General features: G+C 49.6%; 1 protein-coding gene across 1 annotated transcript in view; it reads left to right on the top strand.

The window, feature by feature from the left end:
- The window catches only part of PSMB9 (proteasome 20S subunit beta 9), a 56,028-nt gene that overhangs the window by 25,988 nt on the left and 10,427 nt on the right, over positions 1-19,613 (top strand). Inside the window, exons 4-5 of the mRNA XM_086920678.1 lie at positions 10,620-10,749; positions 15,432-15,573. Of these exons, the coding sequence (XP_086776804.1) occupies positions 10,620-10,749; positions 15,432-15,573 (272 nt within the window). The remainder of the gene's footprint in view (positions 1-10,619; positions 10,750-15,431; positions 15,574-19,613) is intronic.

Here is a 19,613-nt window from a genome sequence, read left to right as displayed (position 1 = left end):
AGGAGGAGCGTCAGGAGCATTTCATCGACGCCGATACGGGCAGGCTTTCCCTCCTGAAGAGGAAAATCACCCCTGAGCCCCAATTGGAGTCATACAAAATCCCACTCAAACGAAAGATGGACTCTGCTGGTACTCCAGCCTTGGTGGAGCCCATTTCACCACAGGCTCACAAACTCTCGCCCACTCATTCCAATGTCGAAGCTGGTGAGGGAGACGACGAAGATGAGTACAGCTATCCCATCTACACAGACCCAGAGGATGTGGCAGAGCCCTGGTCTGCTGGTGGCGATCCTGGGGACCCGCATTCTGGACAGGACCCTCAGATTTTCTCAGCAAAAACTTCCCCCACTGAGGACTCTACGGCTTTCAATGCCCTCATTGAGCGGGCAGGGGCCAATCACAACGTCGAGCTGCATGCTGACCCTGTGGACGTCGACTTCCTATTTGACACCTTTTCTGTCTCTGAAAAGACTGTAAAAACTCTGCCAATGCTGAAGGGTGTTTTGAAGCACGCTGCTGAGGTCTTCAAAGAACCCACTAGGGCGAGGGTCATCAACCCGAGGATTGACAAAAAGTACAAGGCAGCACCCACAGATCCAACTTATATTAAGGGACAGTTGCCTCTGGACTCCCTGGTTGTCTCCAATGCCCGGAAGAGGGCCAACTCCCAGACTACGGGTGATGCTCCTCCCCCAGACAAAGAATCAAAAGTCTTTGAGGCTTCGGGGAAGAGGGTGGCAGCGCAGGCAGCCAACATATGGCGCATCTCTAACACGCAGGCGCTCCTGGCACGTTATGACAGGGCACACTATGATACCCTAGGGACTAGGGTGACCAACTGTTATGGGTGCAAATTCAGGACGGTGACTGTAAAAATTCAGGACAAAGGGTCAAAATTCAGGACACAAATTCAGGACAGTAGGTCAAAATTCAGGACAAAACTTCAGGACAATTGGATATGTTTTACAGATACATCAGAGGTCGCGCAATAGTATAAAAGTAAGCCCAGCCATATCCAAACATATTCAACCATTTGCAAACCTATTCATCATGTATCCGTCCATCTATCATTTCACTCATCCATCCCTTCATTCATCCTTTCACTCATCCATTCATCCACCCTTTCACCCTATCTATCTGTACACTCATCCATCCTCTCTTCTACCCCTTCCATCCATTTATTCACTCACCCATCCAGCCATTTACCCTTTCACCCATCCAGCCATTCTTTCACTTACTATCCATCCACCCAGTCACTCATCCTTCCATCCATCCATCCTTTCAGTCATCCATCCATCCTCCCTTTCTCTCTCCATCGACCCTTTCACTTAGCAATCCTTCCTTCCATCCATCCACCAACCCATCTACTCATCCACTCATGAATCCATCCATTGACCCTATCACGCATCCATCCTTTCTCTCATCCATTTATCCTTTCACTCCTTCACTCATCTATTCATCCTTTTGTCCATCTACCCTCCCTTTCACTCACTCATCCGTCCTTGCATCCACCCTTTCGCTCATCTGTCCATCCATTCACCCTGGCACTTATCAGTTCATCAATCATCTATCATTTCACACATCCATCAACTCATCCAGCCATCATTTTACTGATCCATCCACTCTTTTACCCATCCAGCTACCCTTCCACCCATACATCCAGCTATTTACCGTTTCTCTCTTCCATCCTTCCACTCACTCATCAATCCAGCCATTCTCTCTCATTATCTTTCAATTCAATCTTTCATTCATCCACTCACCCTTTCACTAATTCATCCAGCTATCCACCCATTCCTTCACTTACTCACTCGCCCACCTTTTCATATTCATTTTGAGCTGAGCCTTTCTGAGAAGAGGCCCATCAAGAACTTCACCCTCGCTGCAGGAGCCTTTCAAGGAGTGAGACAGAAGCCACCCAGGGCAGAGACAGGATCCACCACAGGAGGGGGACAGGAGCCATCACAGGCGAGGGGGGGTGCGGGGGGGAGAGGGGACAGGAGCCATCACATTGGGGGCACAGGAGCCATCACATGGGGGGGCAGGAGCCTTCACTGGGGGGCAGGAGCGATCACAGGAGGGGGAACAGGATCAACCAGGGTGGGCGCAGGGGTGGGTATGCAGTATTCTAGTATCATCCTGTCTCTTCCAGGGTGGGGTAGGGCTCCTCACCGCCTCCTGGACAAGACAACAAGAAGACAGGCTCTCTTTCCAAAATGTTAGTTTTGCCATCCCACCAGCCCCCACTGTGATGTACAGCACTTAAAGGAGATACTCCAAGAGAACTGATTTAACTGATTGTCCTCCATACTTTGTTAATCAGTGTGGGTGCGATTGTGCCTTTACTTTATTACATTATAGGCTGCATGTTTGAAGAACCGCTCTGTGAAGAGAACCAGTGCTGCAATCAGGGCCGGTTCTAGGATGTTTGGGGCCCTGGCAGAAAGGGAATGTGTGAGGCGGCGGCCCCTCTAAATTGCAGAGACGCATTCAGGGCTGTTTGCATCTGAATAGATGCCCCTGCTCCTGAAGCCACAGCCCCTCCCTCTGTCACCTTCGAGCCCCTCTTAACAGCTCATCAAGGGCTGGAGGTGTGAGGCCATCCCGCTGTGCCTCTCCAATGCTGCTGGGTATCTGAGCTTTGGAACAGCCTCGGAGTTAAGACGGGAGGTGGGTGGAAGCTGTGCCCGGTTAAAATTACGGACAAATGGCGTCCGTTAAAGGATCCTTCACGGACAACGGACAGACGGCCGAAATTACGGACTGTCCGTGAAATTTACGGACGGTTGGTCACCCTACTAGGGACCCTTTTGCAACATTTACCCGATCAGTATAAGGAAGGGGCTGAAATGTTAATACAGGAGGGGAAGCTAATCTCCAACGCTTCCATAAAGTGCGCTCTGGACGTGGCTGACACCGCCGCACGCGCAATTAACACTAGCGTTATGCTTCGTAGACATGCATGGCTGAGGATATCTGGGTTCAAGCTGGACATTCAAACCACCATCTTGAACCAAACAGTCAACCCAGATCACCTGTTTGGCCCTGAGGTTGATACCACCCTTGAGAAGATGAAAAAGGTCACCGACACTGCAAAATCTATGGGTGCCTTGCAGTCCCAGCAGTTTCGGAGTGGGTCCTTTCGTCGCTCCAATACTAGAGGCACCTCAAGGGGTCAACTTTCGCAGTCAGCGCAGTTCTACAAAAGCAACACCCAGACTACTTATACCAACAAGGGTCGAGGTGGATACCGCGGCAACAGCGCCAAGGGCAGAGGACGTGGCAACAACAGCTCCATGTCCTCTACCGCCAACAAACAGTGACGCATTGTCACTGCCCCCCGACCACACAACACCGGTCGGGGGGAGACTCCAGCAGTTCCTACCCGTGTGGAAGTCCATCACCACGGACAGGTGGGTCAGAAAACTTATCCAATTTGGTTATTGTCTGGAGCTCACATCCACTCCACCCAACATACCCCCAAGGCACCGTCCTATGTCCGGCGAGCACTTGCACTTATTGCAGCAGGAAGTCACAGTCATGCTGCAAAAAGGGGCAATAGAGCTCGTGCCCTTATAGGAAAGAGGCACGGGAGTTTACTCCCTGTACTTTCTGATTCCAAAGAAGGACGGATCCCTCAGGCCCATCCTGGATCTCAGGCCCCTCAACTTTTACATCCTGTCAGAGCATTTCCACATGCTCACACTGCAGCAAGTTCTCCCACTGCTTCAACAGGGGGACTTCCTGGCAACTCTGGACCTGAAGGATGCGTACTTCCACATTCCGCTACATCCTTCACACAGAAAATACCTCAGGTTCACCATCCAAAACCAGCACTACCAGTTCAAGGTTTTGCCTTTCGGGGTCACCACGGCACCCAGGGTTTTCACAAAGTGCCTGGCGATGGTGGCGGCGCATCTGAGACGTCAAAACATCCACGTCTACCCCTATCTGGACGACTGGCTCATTCAGGCAAAGTCGGCCCAGCAGTGCGCCGACCACGTGTCCCACACCATTCACCTCCTGCACGATCTGGGATTCTCACTGAATTACCCAAAATCCCATCTCCAGCCCGCCCACATACGGCAGTATCTGGGTGCGACCATAGACACTCTGGCGACCACAGCACAGCCGAATTCAGTGAGAGTCGGCAGCATTCAATCGCTGATCCAAAGATTCAGACCTCAACACTCGCTTCCAGCGAGAGTGTTCTTGCAGTTGATAGGCATGATGGCCTCCTGCATCTCCATTGTCCCGCACGCGAGACTACATATGCGTCCGCTTCAGGAGTGCTTGGCACGTCAATGGACTCAGGCTCACAACCAGTTGAAAGACCTAGTGTTGGTGAGCGGTCGGGCATACAACTCTCTGCATTGGTGGAATCCACGAAACCTTTGCAAGGGCCGACCGTTTCAGGAGCCTGTGCCACAGATTATCCTGACAACGGACGCTTCTCTCCAGGGATGGGGAGCACATGTACTCCAATACACTGTGCAGGGACTATGGACGCAGCAACAGGGGAAGATGCACATCAATGTTCTAAAACTGATGGCGATCTTCATGGCACTGAAGGCTTTCAAAGTGCATCTATGCAACAAGGTCGTGTTGATTCGGACGGACAACATGACAGCGATGAACTACATTCAGAAGCAGGGAGGCACAGACTCTCCGCAGCTGCCTCATCTGGCTCAGAGCATGTGGAAGTGGGCCATTCAGAGGAACATCTTCCTCATGGCAGAGCATCTCCCGGGCAAGGATAATCAGATGGCGGACCTGCTCAGCAGGCACAGCCACCAGATGCACGAGTGGGAGATACATCCATCAGTACACCTGCCGTACTTCCAAAGGTGGGGTCATCCAGAGATAGACCTGTTCGCCACAAAGGAGAACCCAAAATGCCAAAGCTTCGCCGCCAGGTTCCCACACCCACAGTCGCAGGGCAATGCGATATGGATGAACTGGTCAGGCATATTTGCGTACGCTTTTCCCCCAGCACCTCTGATACCGCTGGTGGCACGCAAGCTCAGGCAACACTCGATGACTCTCATCCTAGTTGCTCCAATGTGGGCTCGTCAACCATGGTACACCACGTTTCTAGAACTGTCCGTGGTACCGCATCAAAGGCTACATCTCACACCCAGCCTTCTGACGCAGAGCCATGGCGACATTCAGCACCCAGTTCCGCAACAGCTCAACCTGGCGATCTGGCTCCTGAAATCCTAGAGTTTGGCTACCTAAACTTACCTCCCGATTGCATGGACATCATTCGGGAGGCGAGGAAGCCCACTACTAGAGCCTGCTACGCGGCAAAATGGAAGCGGTTTGTCATTTATTGTGCGAACCACAACATTAACCCGCTGGACGCTTCTATTCAGAACATCATCTGTTACCTTTTCCATCTGTACAAGTGTAATCTGGCCTATACTTCCATTCGCATTCATCTGTCTGCAATGGCCGCGTATCTCCAAAATAGACAGCACCTTTCACTTTTCAAGGTGCCTGCCATCAAAGCTTTTTGGAAGGCCTCAAACGAGTCATTCCACCACGTACTCCACCAGCCCCTGAGTGGAACCTCAATGTGGTTCTTACCAGGCAGATGGGTCCTCCCTTTGAACCACTGCATTCCTGCGAGATTCAGTTCTTGACATGGAAAGTGGCTTTCCTCGTAGCAATTACATCGCTACGGAGGGTTAGTGAATTACAAGCCCTCACAATCCAAGAGCCATTTTTCCAAATTCATTCCAACAGGGTAGTGCTCCGCACTAATCCTAAGTTTCTGCCCAAGGTTATGTCTCAGTTCCACATCAACCAAACTATCGAATTACCTGTTTTCTTTCAAAATCCAGAATCATTGGCGGAGCGGATGCTCCATACCCTTGACGTTAAACGGGCCCTAATGTATTACATTGATAGGACCAAGGATTTTAGGAAAACTAAGCAACTCTTTGTCGCCTTTGCACCACACCACAAAGGTAACCCTATTTCCAAGGCTGGTATTGCTAGATGGATCGTTAAATGTATCCAGATATGCTATATCAAAGCTAAGCGTGCTCTTACCATTCCACCAAGAGCCCACTCCACCAGAAAGTTGGGGGCCTCTATGGCATTCCTTGGTAACATTCCTTTGGAAGACATATGTAGAGCAGCCACATGGTCTACCACACACACATTTACTAAGCATTACTGTGCTGATGTGCACTCCAAACAGCAGGCAGCTGTAGGGCAGGCTGTTCTCAAGACACTTTTTCAAACTGCTGCAGCTGGCCGGGCGGCCGCCGCTAATGGAGGGACTGCTATTTATTCTATGCACAGATATGAATTCAGCAGCCCACATGCCTCGAACCGAATATGCTACTTACCAGTATGCATCTGTTCTTGGCATGTAGGGCTGCTGACATTCATATCGCCCGCCCTCCTCCTCGGCGCCTGTAGCAGCTGCAGTATTCACATATACTCATAGCATGGTCATCATTCACTGAGTTTCACTCCATCTTGGCCGCAATGGCTAAAAACAATCTGGGGATGGAGTCGATGCCCATGCGCACTGTAGTCCAGGGGAGGAGCCACCTATCTCGTGATACTTCGAAGACTCTTCCAGGACAACAATGTGCAATCATCCGGACCCAACACTAGGCGGCGATCTATGCACAGATATGAATGTCAGCAGCCCTACATGCCAAGAACAGATGCATACTGGTAAGTAGCATATTCGACAATCAACGTGGAAGAAAAAGACTCCCTACCCTACAACACATTTCAATATCTCAACACCACCATAAGGATGAAAGACAATACAACTATAAACTCTCACCTACTACTCCACCCACCAGGTAACATACTCTCTTGTGATGAACACCTAACAGATTTGATAACACACTGCTCACTCTCGGACACCAAAACATCTTCCTTGGGGACTTCAACCTTCACTGCAATGACGAAAGCAATTCTCAAATCCAATCCCTAAATGACATCCTAATCAATAAGAACCTCTCCAAACATTGCAGAGGTCAAACCCCACAAAAAAGACTCAACCCTGGATGGCATCATTACCCAGGAAGAAACGCTATCAACAGCATCTTCCCCGTAGATTGGTCGGAACACCACCGCATCGTGTTCCACATCAATAGAGCGCCACACCTCCAAACGCGCTTGTAAAAAACCCTTCAATAAACAAGAAACATAAGACAAATTCCCATGCAGACCTCAAAAAAAGAATGAGGTCACTGCTTCCCTTCCCATCAGATAACCTATCAACAACCCTTGTCACCAACCCTTACAACTCAATGATGTCCTCCATACTGGACCAACAGCCCCTCTGACACTGAAAAGGATGAGAAACACACCCTCAAGATCCTGGTTCAACACAGTCCTCAACACTGAAAGACGACAGCGAAGAGCCGCAGACCGACTCTGGCGAACTAACCCATCCACAGCCCACCTTGATCAGCTCAGGCGGGATCGCAGAAACTACGAAAAACATGGCATGAAAGAAAGAACACCTTCTTCCACAACTCTCTAGACCAGGCCAAAGACCGTCCTTAACAGCTTTTCACTATGATCAGACAACAAACCTCCAAACCACAACCAAAGAACCCTCAGATCTCCAAAGAACAGTGTGACAGCTTTGCCGATTTCTTCAATGACAAAATCAGAAAAATGGAGCTCTTCCTTGTAGATCACAACCAGAAACCAGAGCTCCCTCTTGAAGATCGCAGCCAGCCATCCAACAAAAACCCTCCTCCAGAAAGTCAGACATCAACACCCCCTCTCCCTACATGACCACCCTACCAATGATCACTCAACAGGAAATCAAAAATGAAATCAAAGCCCCCAAAAGCTGGAAGGTGTTCAACCCAATCTCAGAGAAGGACATTTCTGCAGTGTTGGCCAAATCCAAACCCTTGTCCCAAATTGCGGACGCCATCCTTGGCAAAAAACTCATCCACGCTCTATCCCCGTCTGGTCCAAGATCATAAACAACTCCCTGAGAGTGATGCCAAACTGTCTCAAACACGGTCAAGCCACGCCATTCCTCAAAAAACTGGGAGCTGACTCGAACAACCTCAACAACTTCTGACCAGTCTCTAACCTCTGCTTCCTAGCAAAACCCTAGAATGATATGTTCTCTCACAACTATACCAACACATTGACAACCACAATCTCCTGGACCCTCATCCGTCGGGCTTCAGATAGGGCTGCAGCACAGAAACATCTATTCTGAACATAGTGGATGACCTTCAAACATCTTTGGACACAGATCGATGCGGCCTTCTCATACTCCTAGATCTACCGGCGGCCTTTGACACCGTCGACCACAAGCCTCTCTTGGATACCCTCCAAAAAAGGATCAGAGCGGAAGGGGGGGTCCTTCACTGATTTACATCTTTTCTTCAAAATACGACACATAAAAATAGGAATCAGACCTCAGACACAATTCCATTCACTCGGGTGTCCCCCTTGGCTCTGTCCTCTCGCCTACACCGTTCCAGATCTCCATGGAGCCCCTCACTCTCATTCTCAACCAAGCAAACATCCCCTTTCACCTATTCACAGATGACACCCAGCTCTATTTGGAAATCTACTCACTAGACGACGTACACAGACTAGACACCACCCTCAAAGAAGTACAACATTGGCTATCCGGCAACCACCTAAAACTTTCAAGATAAGACAGAAATTCTACTCATATCAAAGTCAAAGCAGTCCCTCAAATACGGCAATGGCTACACTCCATAGACTCTATTAACTACAAACTTACCCGAGCCAACTCCGTCAGATCTCTAGGAATCACATTAGACCCCAAACTGAACATGAAAAACCATATAAAGCACAGTGCAAAGAGCGCCATTTACAACCTGAAACTTCTAAACAAAACAATCCCTACCTACTGCCCATTGACCTGAAAAATACCACACAAGCAATAGTGCTGTCAAGACTAGACTATGGTAATGCCACCCTCACAGGCACTGCAAAATCCCACCTTGCACAACTTAGAACCATTCTCAGAGCAGCGGCCAGAATGGTCACAGGAACAAAAAAAATAATCATATCCCTCCCACAGTGAGAGAACTGAATTGGCTCCCGATTGAAGCTAGCTGCATATTCAGCACTACCTGTCTCACGCACGAAGCCCTCCACACCGGTAAACCAGCTTACCTCCCCTCAAAACATAAAATGGCAGGCCTGTCAAGAAATCAAAGAAGTTCTAAAACCCTACTCCTTATCCCACCCAAACTCTACAAACAAAACCCCTGGCCTGCTCCTTCTAGAGCAATACCCCTAAACTCCATCCCAGTTCATATCAGGACAAACCATTCCTTCTTGTGCTTCATGAGACAGTTAAAGGTTCTCCTCCTCAACAGAAACCTTAACTAGCAGGATGGCAACCGACTGCCAAGACATGACCTCAGCCGCTAAGTCTCCCTGCATGCCTCCCCTGCAACCCCTCCTCCCCCTCCCTCAAACTTTGTCTAATTTAGATTTTACCCCTAATGTGTGATCTTACTCGTTATTTGTATTAAACCTGCTCTGATGTAAAGCGCTCTGATACCCTCAGGTCTTGCCTGTGCTATACAAAACTACCTACATTTAATAATACATTAAATAAATAAATAAATAATATGTTGTTTGACCGGTTATCTTTTGGCATGTTTCTCATGTCTTTTTGTTTTCTTGCCTCCTGTTTTTATGGTATGTCGGACTTCATTTTGCTGGCTCTGCGCACTTTCTAACTGTTGTTCGGTGTTACAGTGCAAGTGCTCCTGCTGTAAATTGTGTTTATGGATCTTGTGTTTCCATGATTGTCTATTTGATTTACGAGTACATCTCTTCTACAGTGCATTGTGTATGCCCAGGACCTGTAGATCAAATGCTGCTAGTGGGCTGCAGCACTGAGTGTGCCCCCCAAACAAGCAGTCTTTTCAAGTTGTCTCAGACCTTCTACTGCAGTTTCTGTGTGCAAGTTTTTCTGCCATGTCGACAGGGCAATGCACCCACTTTCCAGGCCATGACATTCCCTTTTCTTGCATATAAGGCACCCCTCAGGTATGCCCAAGGTACCCTCATGGGCAGGGTTAGGTGTATATGAAAGGTTGGACATGCACTGGTGTGTGTGACATGTCCTGATAGTGGAATACTGCCAGTTTTGTTTTTCATGGTTGAAAGGCAATCTGTCTCCATAGGCTAACTTGGGAATTGCTTTGTAACAGCTCACAAATATAACTCTCCATTGAGACACAACAGAGGCATGAAGTTTAGGCTCTCTGAACTCAAAATGTAATAACACAACTTTTATTAAAGATGTTTTTTAAATTGTGTTTGAAAATGCCACTTTTAGAACATGGGCTTTTTCTTACTTAACCATCCTGCCTGTTTGTGTATTTACCTTCTGGTTTTGGAGTGCCAGGAGGTAAGGATGTACATTCGCTCAAGACAGTCACAAGGGGGGTAAGGTGTGTTCTGCCTTTCCTGGGTGACTCACAGTTGGGCTGAATAGGCCTGGTCTGTATTTAGAGTGGTGGGAGGAGATTTCAAAGGCACCTAAATAGGCTGTGTCTGCTCTGCACAAAGCTGTCTCCACCTCCTCCTGTTTTTGGTTGACAGACGCCTTTTCTCTCTCCTAGCCTGGACATGGATGAAGCCCCCTTGGTGGTGGCCGCCGCCAGTCTTGTGAGGGGCGTCTGCTACAAGTACAAGGAGGAGCTGCTGGCACACCTGATAGTGGCGGGCTGGGACCGGCGGCTTGGGGGGCAGGTGAGTGACGCCTAGTGCACGCCTGCGCTGTTGGTTGGGGCAATGGCTATCAGTTTCTCAGTTTCTAGATCTTTCACTGCATCTATCTATCCGTCTGTCTGTCTGTCTGTTTGTCTGTCTCTCTGTCTGTCTGTCTGTCTGTCTATCTATCTATCTATCTACATATCCGTCCGTCTCTCTATCTATCTATCTATCTATCTGTCTGTCTGTCTGTCTGTCTGTCTGTCTGTCTGCCTGTCTATCTATCTATCTATCTATCTATCTATCTATCTATCTATCTATCTATCTATCTATCTATCTATCTATCTATCTATCTATCTATCTATCTATCTATCTATCTATCTATCTATCATCTGTCTGTCTCTCACTTTTTCTTCCTAACTGCAGCTGTTGTTTCGATGCACAGGGCGTCTATATAAGTCTATTTTCAGACCTGTAGCGTGATTTAGCTGCAAAACGTCACCTTCCGACACCCTTTTGAGGCTGAATGTTTTATTAAAGTCCAACAAATAAAATCAGGACTCTGTGAGCAGCAGTGACTTTGTGTATAAAGGTAATGCATAAACCATGATGCCAAGACTATAAAACGGGGAATGAATGTGAAAAGCCAGGTCATGGGGGATCGGTTCATGTTTAATGAACGGAGGAATATTTTTTTAACTTTATAGCACTAAGGTTTAGCCTCTAGTTTTGTTATTTGGCGCCTGCATAAACTCTGCTGTTATTCGTTTAGAGACATGTTTTGGGGAGGAAGCTGTACTGTGTCATAGCAAGTCTTTTTTTGTCTGAAATCCACAGCAGTAAAAAGAAAGAAAAAGAAATTCGTAATATCATTGCAAACAATAACATAATCTAACTGTTGTTTAAATTACAAGCACCTTAATAATTCACAGGCAGGTCAAGAGTGTGGCAAAAATGAGTCCTGCATTTAAACAGTTACTAAGACACTAAAATGAGGTGGGGCTCCCAGCTCTCCCTGGGTTTGCAAGAAAATCATATTGGTCAGCTCTGGTTCCTTGTGACCCTCCCACTGCTCCCCCCCTGCCGCCCGCCCCCACCGTCACTTCTGTCTAAGCCAAAACACAAAGGACCTTTCCTGTCTTTGGCTCTTGGTGGGCGTTCGTCCGATTAAGCCCCATTTTATCCATAAAACCACCCCACCTCCTAAATTATGTGCATTTTCTGCATCCCTACTTCCCTGCATCCCTCCTTCCCTGCTTCCCTCTTTCCCTGCTTCCTTGCTTCCCTCCTTCCCTGCTTCCCTCCTTCCCTGCTTCCCTCATTCCCTGCTTCCCCCCTTCCCTGCTTCCCTCTTTCCCTGCTTCCTTGCTTCCCTCCTTCCCTGCTTCCCTCCTTCCCTGCTTCCCTCATTCCCTGCTTCCCCCCTTCCCTGCTTCCCTCCTTCCCCGCTTCCCTGATTCGCTCCATCCATGCTACCTTCCTTCCCTCCTTCTAATGACAGGGGCGCACCTATAACTCCCAGGAAGTGAGGTGCGGCTGCATTTAGTACCAGGACTGGCTGAAGTTGTCACACATGACACAGAGACACCTGGGACAGTATATAGAATTATAGATGGGTAGCTGTCAAAAATTATTTTCCACTTTGGCCTTCCACTGACATCACAGACAACCAGAGTAAAGCTTGACTTCTCCAGATGTTACTTGAGGCCAGAAGTTCCAGCCTCCCTGTGTTGTTTTCTTTCGCAAGGAGTACCTATGGTTTGGTGTTTGCTTTGGTGTCCTCAGGTTCCCATCTGCTCTCACTGTGGAGGTTTCAAAGAGGCGTTTACCAATGGGACAAGGCTTTGAAGCAAAACCCCTGTTATGATGTCCACTGGTTGGTTCTGGGTAGTGCAATTTAGAAAGAGTCAAGTCAAGTCAAGTCAAGTCAGAGAATTTATATAGCGCACTACCTACCCAGAGGGTCTCAAGGCGCTTAGTAAGGGGAGGAGGATTACTTGTCAAATATCCACGTTTTAAGTTGCTTTCTGAATGCTAGGTGGTTCTGGGTGAGGCGAAGGTAAGCGGGGAGTGAGTTCCATGTTTTAGCAGACAGGTATGAGAAGGATCTGCCTCCCATGGTGGTCTTGTTGATGCGAGGTACAGTGGCGAGGGCTTGGCTGGAAGAACGTAGTTGGCGGGAGGGGGTGTAGAAGGACAGTCGTGAGTTGAGGCATTCTGGTCCGATGTCGTAGAGTGATTTGTGTGCGTGGGTTAGCAGTCGGAAAGTGATTCTCTTATTGACGGGTAGCCAGTGGAGGTCTTTCAGGTGACCAGAGATGTGTTCGTTGCGCGGGATGTCTAATATGATCCTGGCTGAGGCGTTTTGGATTCGTTGGAGTTTCTTCTGGAGTTTAGCGGTAGTACCTGCGTAGAGGGTGTTTCCGTAGTCCAGTCGGCTCGTGACTAGAGCATGGGTGACTGTTTTCCTTGTTTCGGTGGGGATCCAGCGAAATGTCTTCCTGAGCATGCGAAGAATGTTGAAGCAGGATGAGGATACGGCACTGACTTGTCTGTTCATTGAGAGTGAAGAATCCAGGATGACGCCTAGGTTCCGTGCGTGGTCTGTCGGGATGGGTGCTTTTCCAAGGGCTTCCGGCCACCAAGAGTCGTCCCATGCAGAGGGGGATGTACCTAAGATGAGGACTTCTGTTTTGTCTGAGTTCAGTTTCAGACGGCTTTGTTTCATCCATTCGGCAACTTCTTTCATTCCTTCGTGTAGGTTAGTTTTGGCGGTGCTGGGGTCATTGGTGAGAGAAAGGATTAGTTGAGTGTCATCCGCGTAAGAGATGATGTTGAGGTTGTGTTGGCGGGCGATGGCCGCGAGGGGGCTCATGTATACGTTGAAGAGGGTGGGGCTGAGTGAGGATCCTTGTGGTACGCCACAGATGACTTCAGTGGCCTCGGACTTGAATGGTGGGAGGCGGACTCTCTGGGTTCTTCCGGTGAGGAACGAGGTGATCCATTCAAGTGCTTTTCCTTGTATTCCGATGTTATTGAGGCGTTGTAACAGGGTGCTGTGGCAGACTGTGTCGAATGCTGCAGAGAGGTCGAGGAGGATGAGGGCGACTGTGTCTCCATTGTCCAGTAGAGTTCGAATGTCGTCTGTTGCTGCGATGAGGGCGGTCTCAGTGCTGTGTTTTGCTCGGAAGCCAGATTGTGAGGGGTCGAGGGATTTGTTGGCTTCGAGGAAAGCGGCGAGCTGGTTGTTGACGGCTTTCTCGATGACTTTGGCCGGGAATGGAAGGAGCGAAATGGGGCGGTAATTTTTGAGTTCGGTGGGGTCCGCTGTGGGTTTTTTCAGAAGGGCGGTGAGTTCAGCGTGTTTCCAGTCTTCCGGGAAGGTGGCGGAGTTGAAGGAGCAGTTGATGACGTCTCGGAGGTGCGGTGCTATGACGGAGTCTGCTTTGTTGAAGATGTGATGAGGACATGGGTCTGTGGGGGATCCTGAGTGGATGGAATTCATCAGGCGGATTGTGTCCTCAGTGGAGATTGGGTTCCAGTCGTTAAGGGTGTTCACGGGGGGAGAATGTTCAGCAAATGGTTGGGTGGGTTGGTCTTCGGGTTGGTTGTCGAAGCTGTTGTGGATGTCTGCAATCTTGTTGTGGAAGAATGAGGCTAGGGAGTCGCAGAGGGCTTGAGAGGGGGTGATGTCGTTGGAGTTGGCCGAGGGGTTGGAAAATTCCTTGACGATGTTGAAAAGTTCCTTGCTGTTGTGGGCGTTGTTGTCAAGTCGATCCTTGAATGCTGTTTTCTTGGCCTTTCGGATTAGTTGGTGGTGAGTGCGGGTGGCGTTTTTGAAGGCTTCCTTGGTGCTAGTGGTTGGGTCTTTTTTCCAGGCCTTTTCAAGGGAGCGGCAGAGTTTCTTGGATTTCTTAAGATCATCGTTGAACCATGAGGCCTTCTTGCTGCCAGGTTTGCTTTGACGTTTTTTCAGTGGTGCTAGGATGTCGGCGGTGTTGGATAACCATAGGGTGAAGTTGGCGGCGGCTTGGTCTGGGTTAGAAGAGTGGGCTGGGGTGTTTAGAAGGAGCGATGAGGAGATCTGGTCGATGGTGATTTTGTTCCAGTTTCTTTGCAGAGTTGGTTGGAGGTGGTTGGTGGGTTTTGGCTTGTTGTAGGTGAAGTGAACGCAGCTGTGGTCAGTCCAGAGGAGATCCGTAGTGTGGCTGAAGGAGACATGATTGCTGGAGGTGAAGATGGGGTCGAGTGTGTGACCTGCGGTGTGGGTGGGGGTAGTGACTAGTTGTTTGAGTCCGAGGTTGGCGAGGTTGTCCAAGAGGGTGGTGGTGTTGCGGTCGTTGATCTTTTCAAGGTGAAAGTTGAGGTCTCCCAGAAGGATGTAGTCTTTGGAGGGGAGCGCGTGTGGAGTGACGAAGTCCGTGATGTCTTCACTGAATGAAAAGAGAAATGTTTAATATTGTTTGATGTTTCCTGCCTTGTTATAAAATGTGATTTTATCTGTAGGAGTTAGGGAACCCCTGTCAGTGCACAGGTGCAGTGTGATGGAAATAATGTCCTGTAAAGAGCAGATAGACATAGGGTCTCATTGGCCGCCCTTGGAGGTAAAGGAGGCACCTGCAGAATGTTTGCGGGCAGTTGACCTAGAGCGTAGATCTTTCTGTGGTGCATTTCCTTGGCGGGCTTCACCAGCTCTGACATGTCTCTGTTTCCTTGCCCAGGTGTACGGGACGCTGGGGGGGATGCTCGTCCGCCAGCCCTTCTCCATTGGTGGATCCGGGAGCTCGTACATTTATGGCTACGTAGACTCCGCCTTCAAACCGGGGATGTCCAGAGAGGACTGTGTTCAGTTTGCAACTAACGGTAAGTTTTATGCATTGCTGAAGCTTAATAAATGTAATCTCCGGAGCAGAGAACCCCGTTCAGAGGGCCATGGAGCAAGCAGGGGTTACTGAGCCCAATTGTGGTGGTTGAGGCCTTTTACCCTGATGTCCCGGGGCCGACCTACTACCAGGCCAAGTATCCCTTTATCACCAGATTCTCAGTTGTAGTGCGGGTCGATCAGTCCAAGGCTTCTCAGTGGAAGGCCGTCACATGGCAGTGAACCCAGACTTGCCACTGAAAATGCAGCAGTAGTAAAGATTACTGATTGTCCAGTCAAATATTTGCTTTTAAGTAAAAAAGGAGTATTTATATACGACCACAACTTAACATTCGACATTCACAAACAATACACACAATCCCATGACGTCAGGGCTCGAGTGTCTTATAGTTGGGTCCCTGAGTCCCACTCCCATCCAGCTATGGTTATTCCTCATTCACTATAAGTGACATTCAGGTTAGCCCTACTAGTATCCTTTTTTTTTTTTTTTTTTTTTTTTTTGGTGTTCAAACCAGCTTTATTGAGAAAGATGCAGTAGGATACACAGCTTGGGTCGCCTACAACCCGGAGGCCGGCAGCAATAGAGGATTCATCCATACACAGCCTGGTAGCCGGCATCCCGGGGGCCCGGCGGCATATTACAAAGGTATGTAGCGTCACAGTGGTGGTCGGTGAAGCAGTCCAAGTAAGGATGAGCAGCAGTCGAACAGGTTTTTTTTGAGCGAGAGAAGAGTCTCACTGCTGTTTTGTAGTACGTAAAACAAGAAACAAAGAACATCCCAACGAGGTTACAACAAAGAGGTAGTGCATGACTGTGTGGTGATAATGTATGGCAATGGTGTAGCGTGTTGGCCCTAACAGGTGGCGTCATGTGGGGAGGTGACTATCTCTGGCTCAATCTCTAGTACAATTGCAGTTCGTGGGGGTGTCAGTGCCAGAATCTGCGGTGTATGAGGGATACTACTCCCGACAAGGGGGGGACCCTTCGTCTATATAGCAGGGAGGGAGCATAGGCACAAAAAAAGGGTGTGAGGGGGTAGCGCTGCTCAGGCAGGGGGCATTTGCTCTTCGAGGAAACAGCAGAGGCAGGGAGGCCCGTCAAGTGGAGGAGGGCAGCACGCTCCCTCCAAGGTCACGGATCAAAATGTAGAAAACATGTCATTGTGGTTGGGAGGTGGCAGGCTCGTCGCCTGACTGCGTATCGTCATTTGAGCGTTTAAGCAAGTAGTGTACCAGTGGATCCCAAATGTTCCTAGGTCTACATGAGAGAGGTAACAGTTCAGAAAAGGTAGTGTGTTGGTCTTGGCAATATGTCAAGTCAGTTAGCCAATCTTTGAACTTGGGCGCTCTGCCCCTACTCCAACGGCAAGCAACCCGTCGCTTGGCCAAGAGTAATGCTATGTCGGCGAATTTTCTGCAGCCCTTAGGTAAGTGCTTGGTATATCCAAGGATGGCAACCAGAGGGTCCGCAGGAATCTCTTCATCCAGCATTTCTGCAACGGCCTCGATGACCTGTCGCCAGTAGTCAGCGATCTGGGGGCAGGACCATGCCAAGTGGAGGAAGTCAGCATGTTCGGCTCGACAGCGTTCACAGCGGTCATTATCGGCCAGCCCGAATCTGTATTTTCGGACCGGGGTGTAGTAGATCCGCTGCAGAAATTTATAATGTATAATTTTCAATCTGCAGCTGGCAGAGATGTAGGAAGTCAATGTGCAGCAGTGCTTCCACTGGTCGTCCGAAATATCAGTACCGAGTTCTGCTGACCATTGCGATCGAGCAGCAGAGATTGGTAAGGGGGCAGCTCCATGATACTGTCGGTAGAGCCCAGAGACCAAATGTGTCCCATCCTTTGACTCCAAAAGGTAGTGTAGCGGGGGCAGGATGGCAGGCTCTTCAGGGTAGTCGGGAAGGATATCCCGCATCCCGGCGCGCAGTCGAAGATAGTAAAAGAGTTCAAGGGGCGTGTATGCATGTGTTTTAAAAAATAGATCAGCCGATTTGAAAAGCCTGTCGTGAAACAGATCCCCCCAGCAGGTGATATGGAGCTTGTCACAGAGTTGTCGGAACCCCTGTTCCGATAATAAGGCAAGCTGCGGGTGATAGGTGAGAGGCAGCCTGGGGGAGTATGGCAGTGTGCAGAGCAGCCGCCGTGCGATGCGCCGCCACGCGTCCAGTGTGCAGGAGACCGAGGTATTCGAAGTTGTGATGGAAGCCTCGGGACAGTGTATCAGGCCGTTCAACGGGAGCGGGTGTACTATCCAGTCCTCCACCGCTATGTGTGGCATAAAGGGAGTAGGAGCCATCCAGTGGTAGGCAAAATGCGCCTGTGCGCACAGATAGTATGTCTCAAAATCAGGGATGTCGAACCCGCCTTGGTCATAGGAAAGGGTCAGTGTGGTCCATTTTAAACGGGGAGATTTGCCGCCCCAAAAAAGTCTGCGCAGCTCCGTGCGGAGTGTCTTGAAAAAGAAAGCACCAGGGTAGTAGGGAATATTAAGGAAAAGGTACAGGAAACGGGGCAATATCACCATTTTTATGAGGGAGGCCCTGCCAGCCATGGAGAGAGGCAACGTGACCCATCTATCAACGGAGGCAGTCAACTTGGTCATGGCTACTCCATAATTGGAGCGGAGTGTCTCGTCCTTATCTCGAGCAATCCGGATACCCAGGTATCGAAGATCATCTCGACACCATTCCAATGGGTAATCTAGTGGGAAGTCACTTACCGCATCCGTAAGGGGAAAAAATTGCGATTTAGACCAGTTAATGTGAATACCTGACATTCCTCCAAAAAGGACGAACTCATGCAGCAGGGGATTCAGGTGCAGTTCCGGGAATTTTACGTACAGTGTGATGTCATCCGCATAGAGGGACACATCGATTTGCCGCTGCAGGCATTGTACTGCTCCCGCACGGTGTAATTGGCGCAGGCGGCATGCTAGTGGCTCGACCGCAATAGCGAATAATAGAGGTGATAGCGGGCATCCCTGGCGGGTACCCCTCGTAAGGTTGATGGGTGGTGACAGTTTACCATTTATCAGTACTCTTGCCGTGGGATCCGTGTAGAGGAGGCGTACCCAGGCCAAGAACAGTTTAGGGAAGCCCATGCTGGCTAGGACCGAGAAAAGGTAGGGCCATTCGACTGAGTCGAACGCCTTGGTAGCGTCCAGGAATACCGCCGCCACCGGGACATCAGGATGAACCGTGCGAAGCAGGGAGAAAAGGGTGCGGAGATTGTGGGATGTAGACCTACCCGCCACGAAGCCAGATTGGTCGGGTAGGACAATTCTGGTCATGAGCAGCGAGAGTCGCGTGGCTAGTATCTTGGCAAGGATCTTTACATCGCAGTTCAGAAGGGAGAGTGGGCGGTAAGAGTCACAAGAGGTGGGTTCCTTACCTGGCTTCAGGAGAGAGGTGATAACCACCTCACGCATGGAGCGGGGCAGTATCCCATCAGCTAATGATTCGGTGAAGACTTCGCTAAGCACGGGCGCCATGATATCTATATAAGTTTTGTAGAACTCGGCTGGGATGCCATCGAGTCCCGGGGCCTTCCCCTTTTTGAGGGACATAATGGCCTCGCGAACTTCGTCAAGTTCGAAAGGCGCCGCAAGGAACTCCCTATCGCCATCGCTAAGCCAGCAGAGCGCCACTTCGTTCAAATAGTCAGTGTATGAAGCGTCCGTCTCCGCCTTGGATGTGTATAGTGCCGAGTAGTGGGTCGTGAAGGTAGTGAGTATCGTATCCGATTCTCTAGTGATAGCACCAGTCTCGTCAGTGAGCTCCAATATGATGTTATGTTCTCGTGGTGTACGCGTGAGTGTTGCCAGCACTTTCCCAGGCCTATCCCCTTCGCAGTATCTTCTAGCCACCCAGTGTTTGCCTCGGTATTTCGCCTCTCTGGCAGCTTCCTCCTCATATTTGGATAGTGTGTCTCTGAAGGCTACCTGTAGGTGTGGGTCATTACTCGCCGCCATTTGGATTTCTAGCGTCCGCAGCTCCCCCTCTAGTGTGGTGATG

Source organism: Lissotriton vulgaris, chromosome 5 (genome assembly GCF_964263255.1).
Source record: "Lissotriton vulgaris chromosome 5, aLisVul1.2, whole genome shotgun sequence".
NCBI classification, from domain to species: Eukaryota; Metazoa; Chordata; class Amphibia; order Caudata; family Salamandridae; genus Lissotriton; species Lissotriton vulgaris.
The sequence above is the reverse complement of the archived record's forward strand: the minus strand, read 5'-3'. Positions and strand labels throughout refer to the sequence as shown.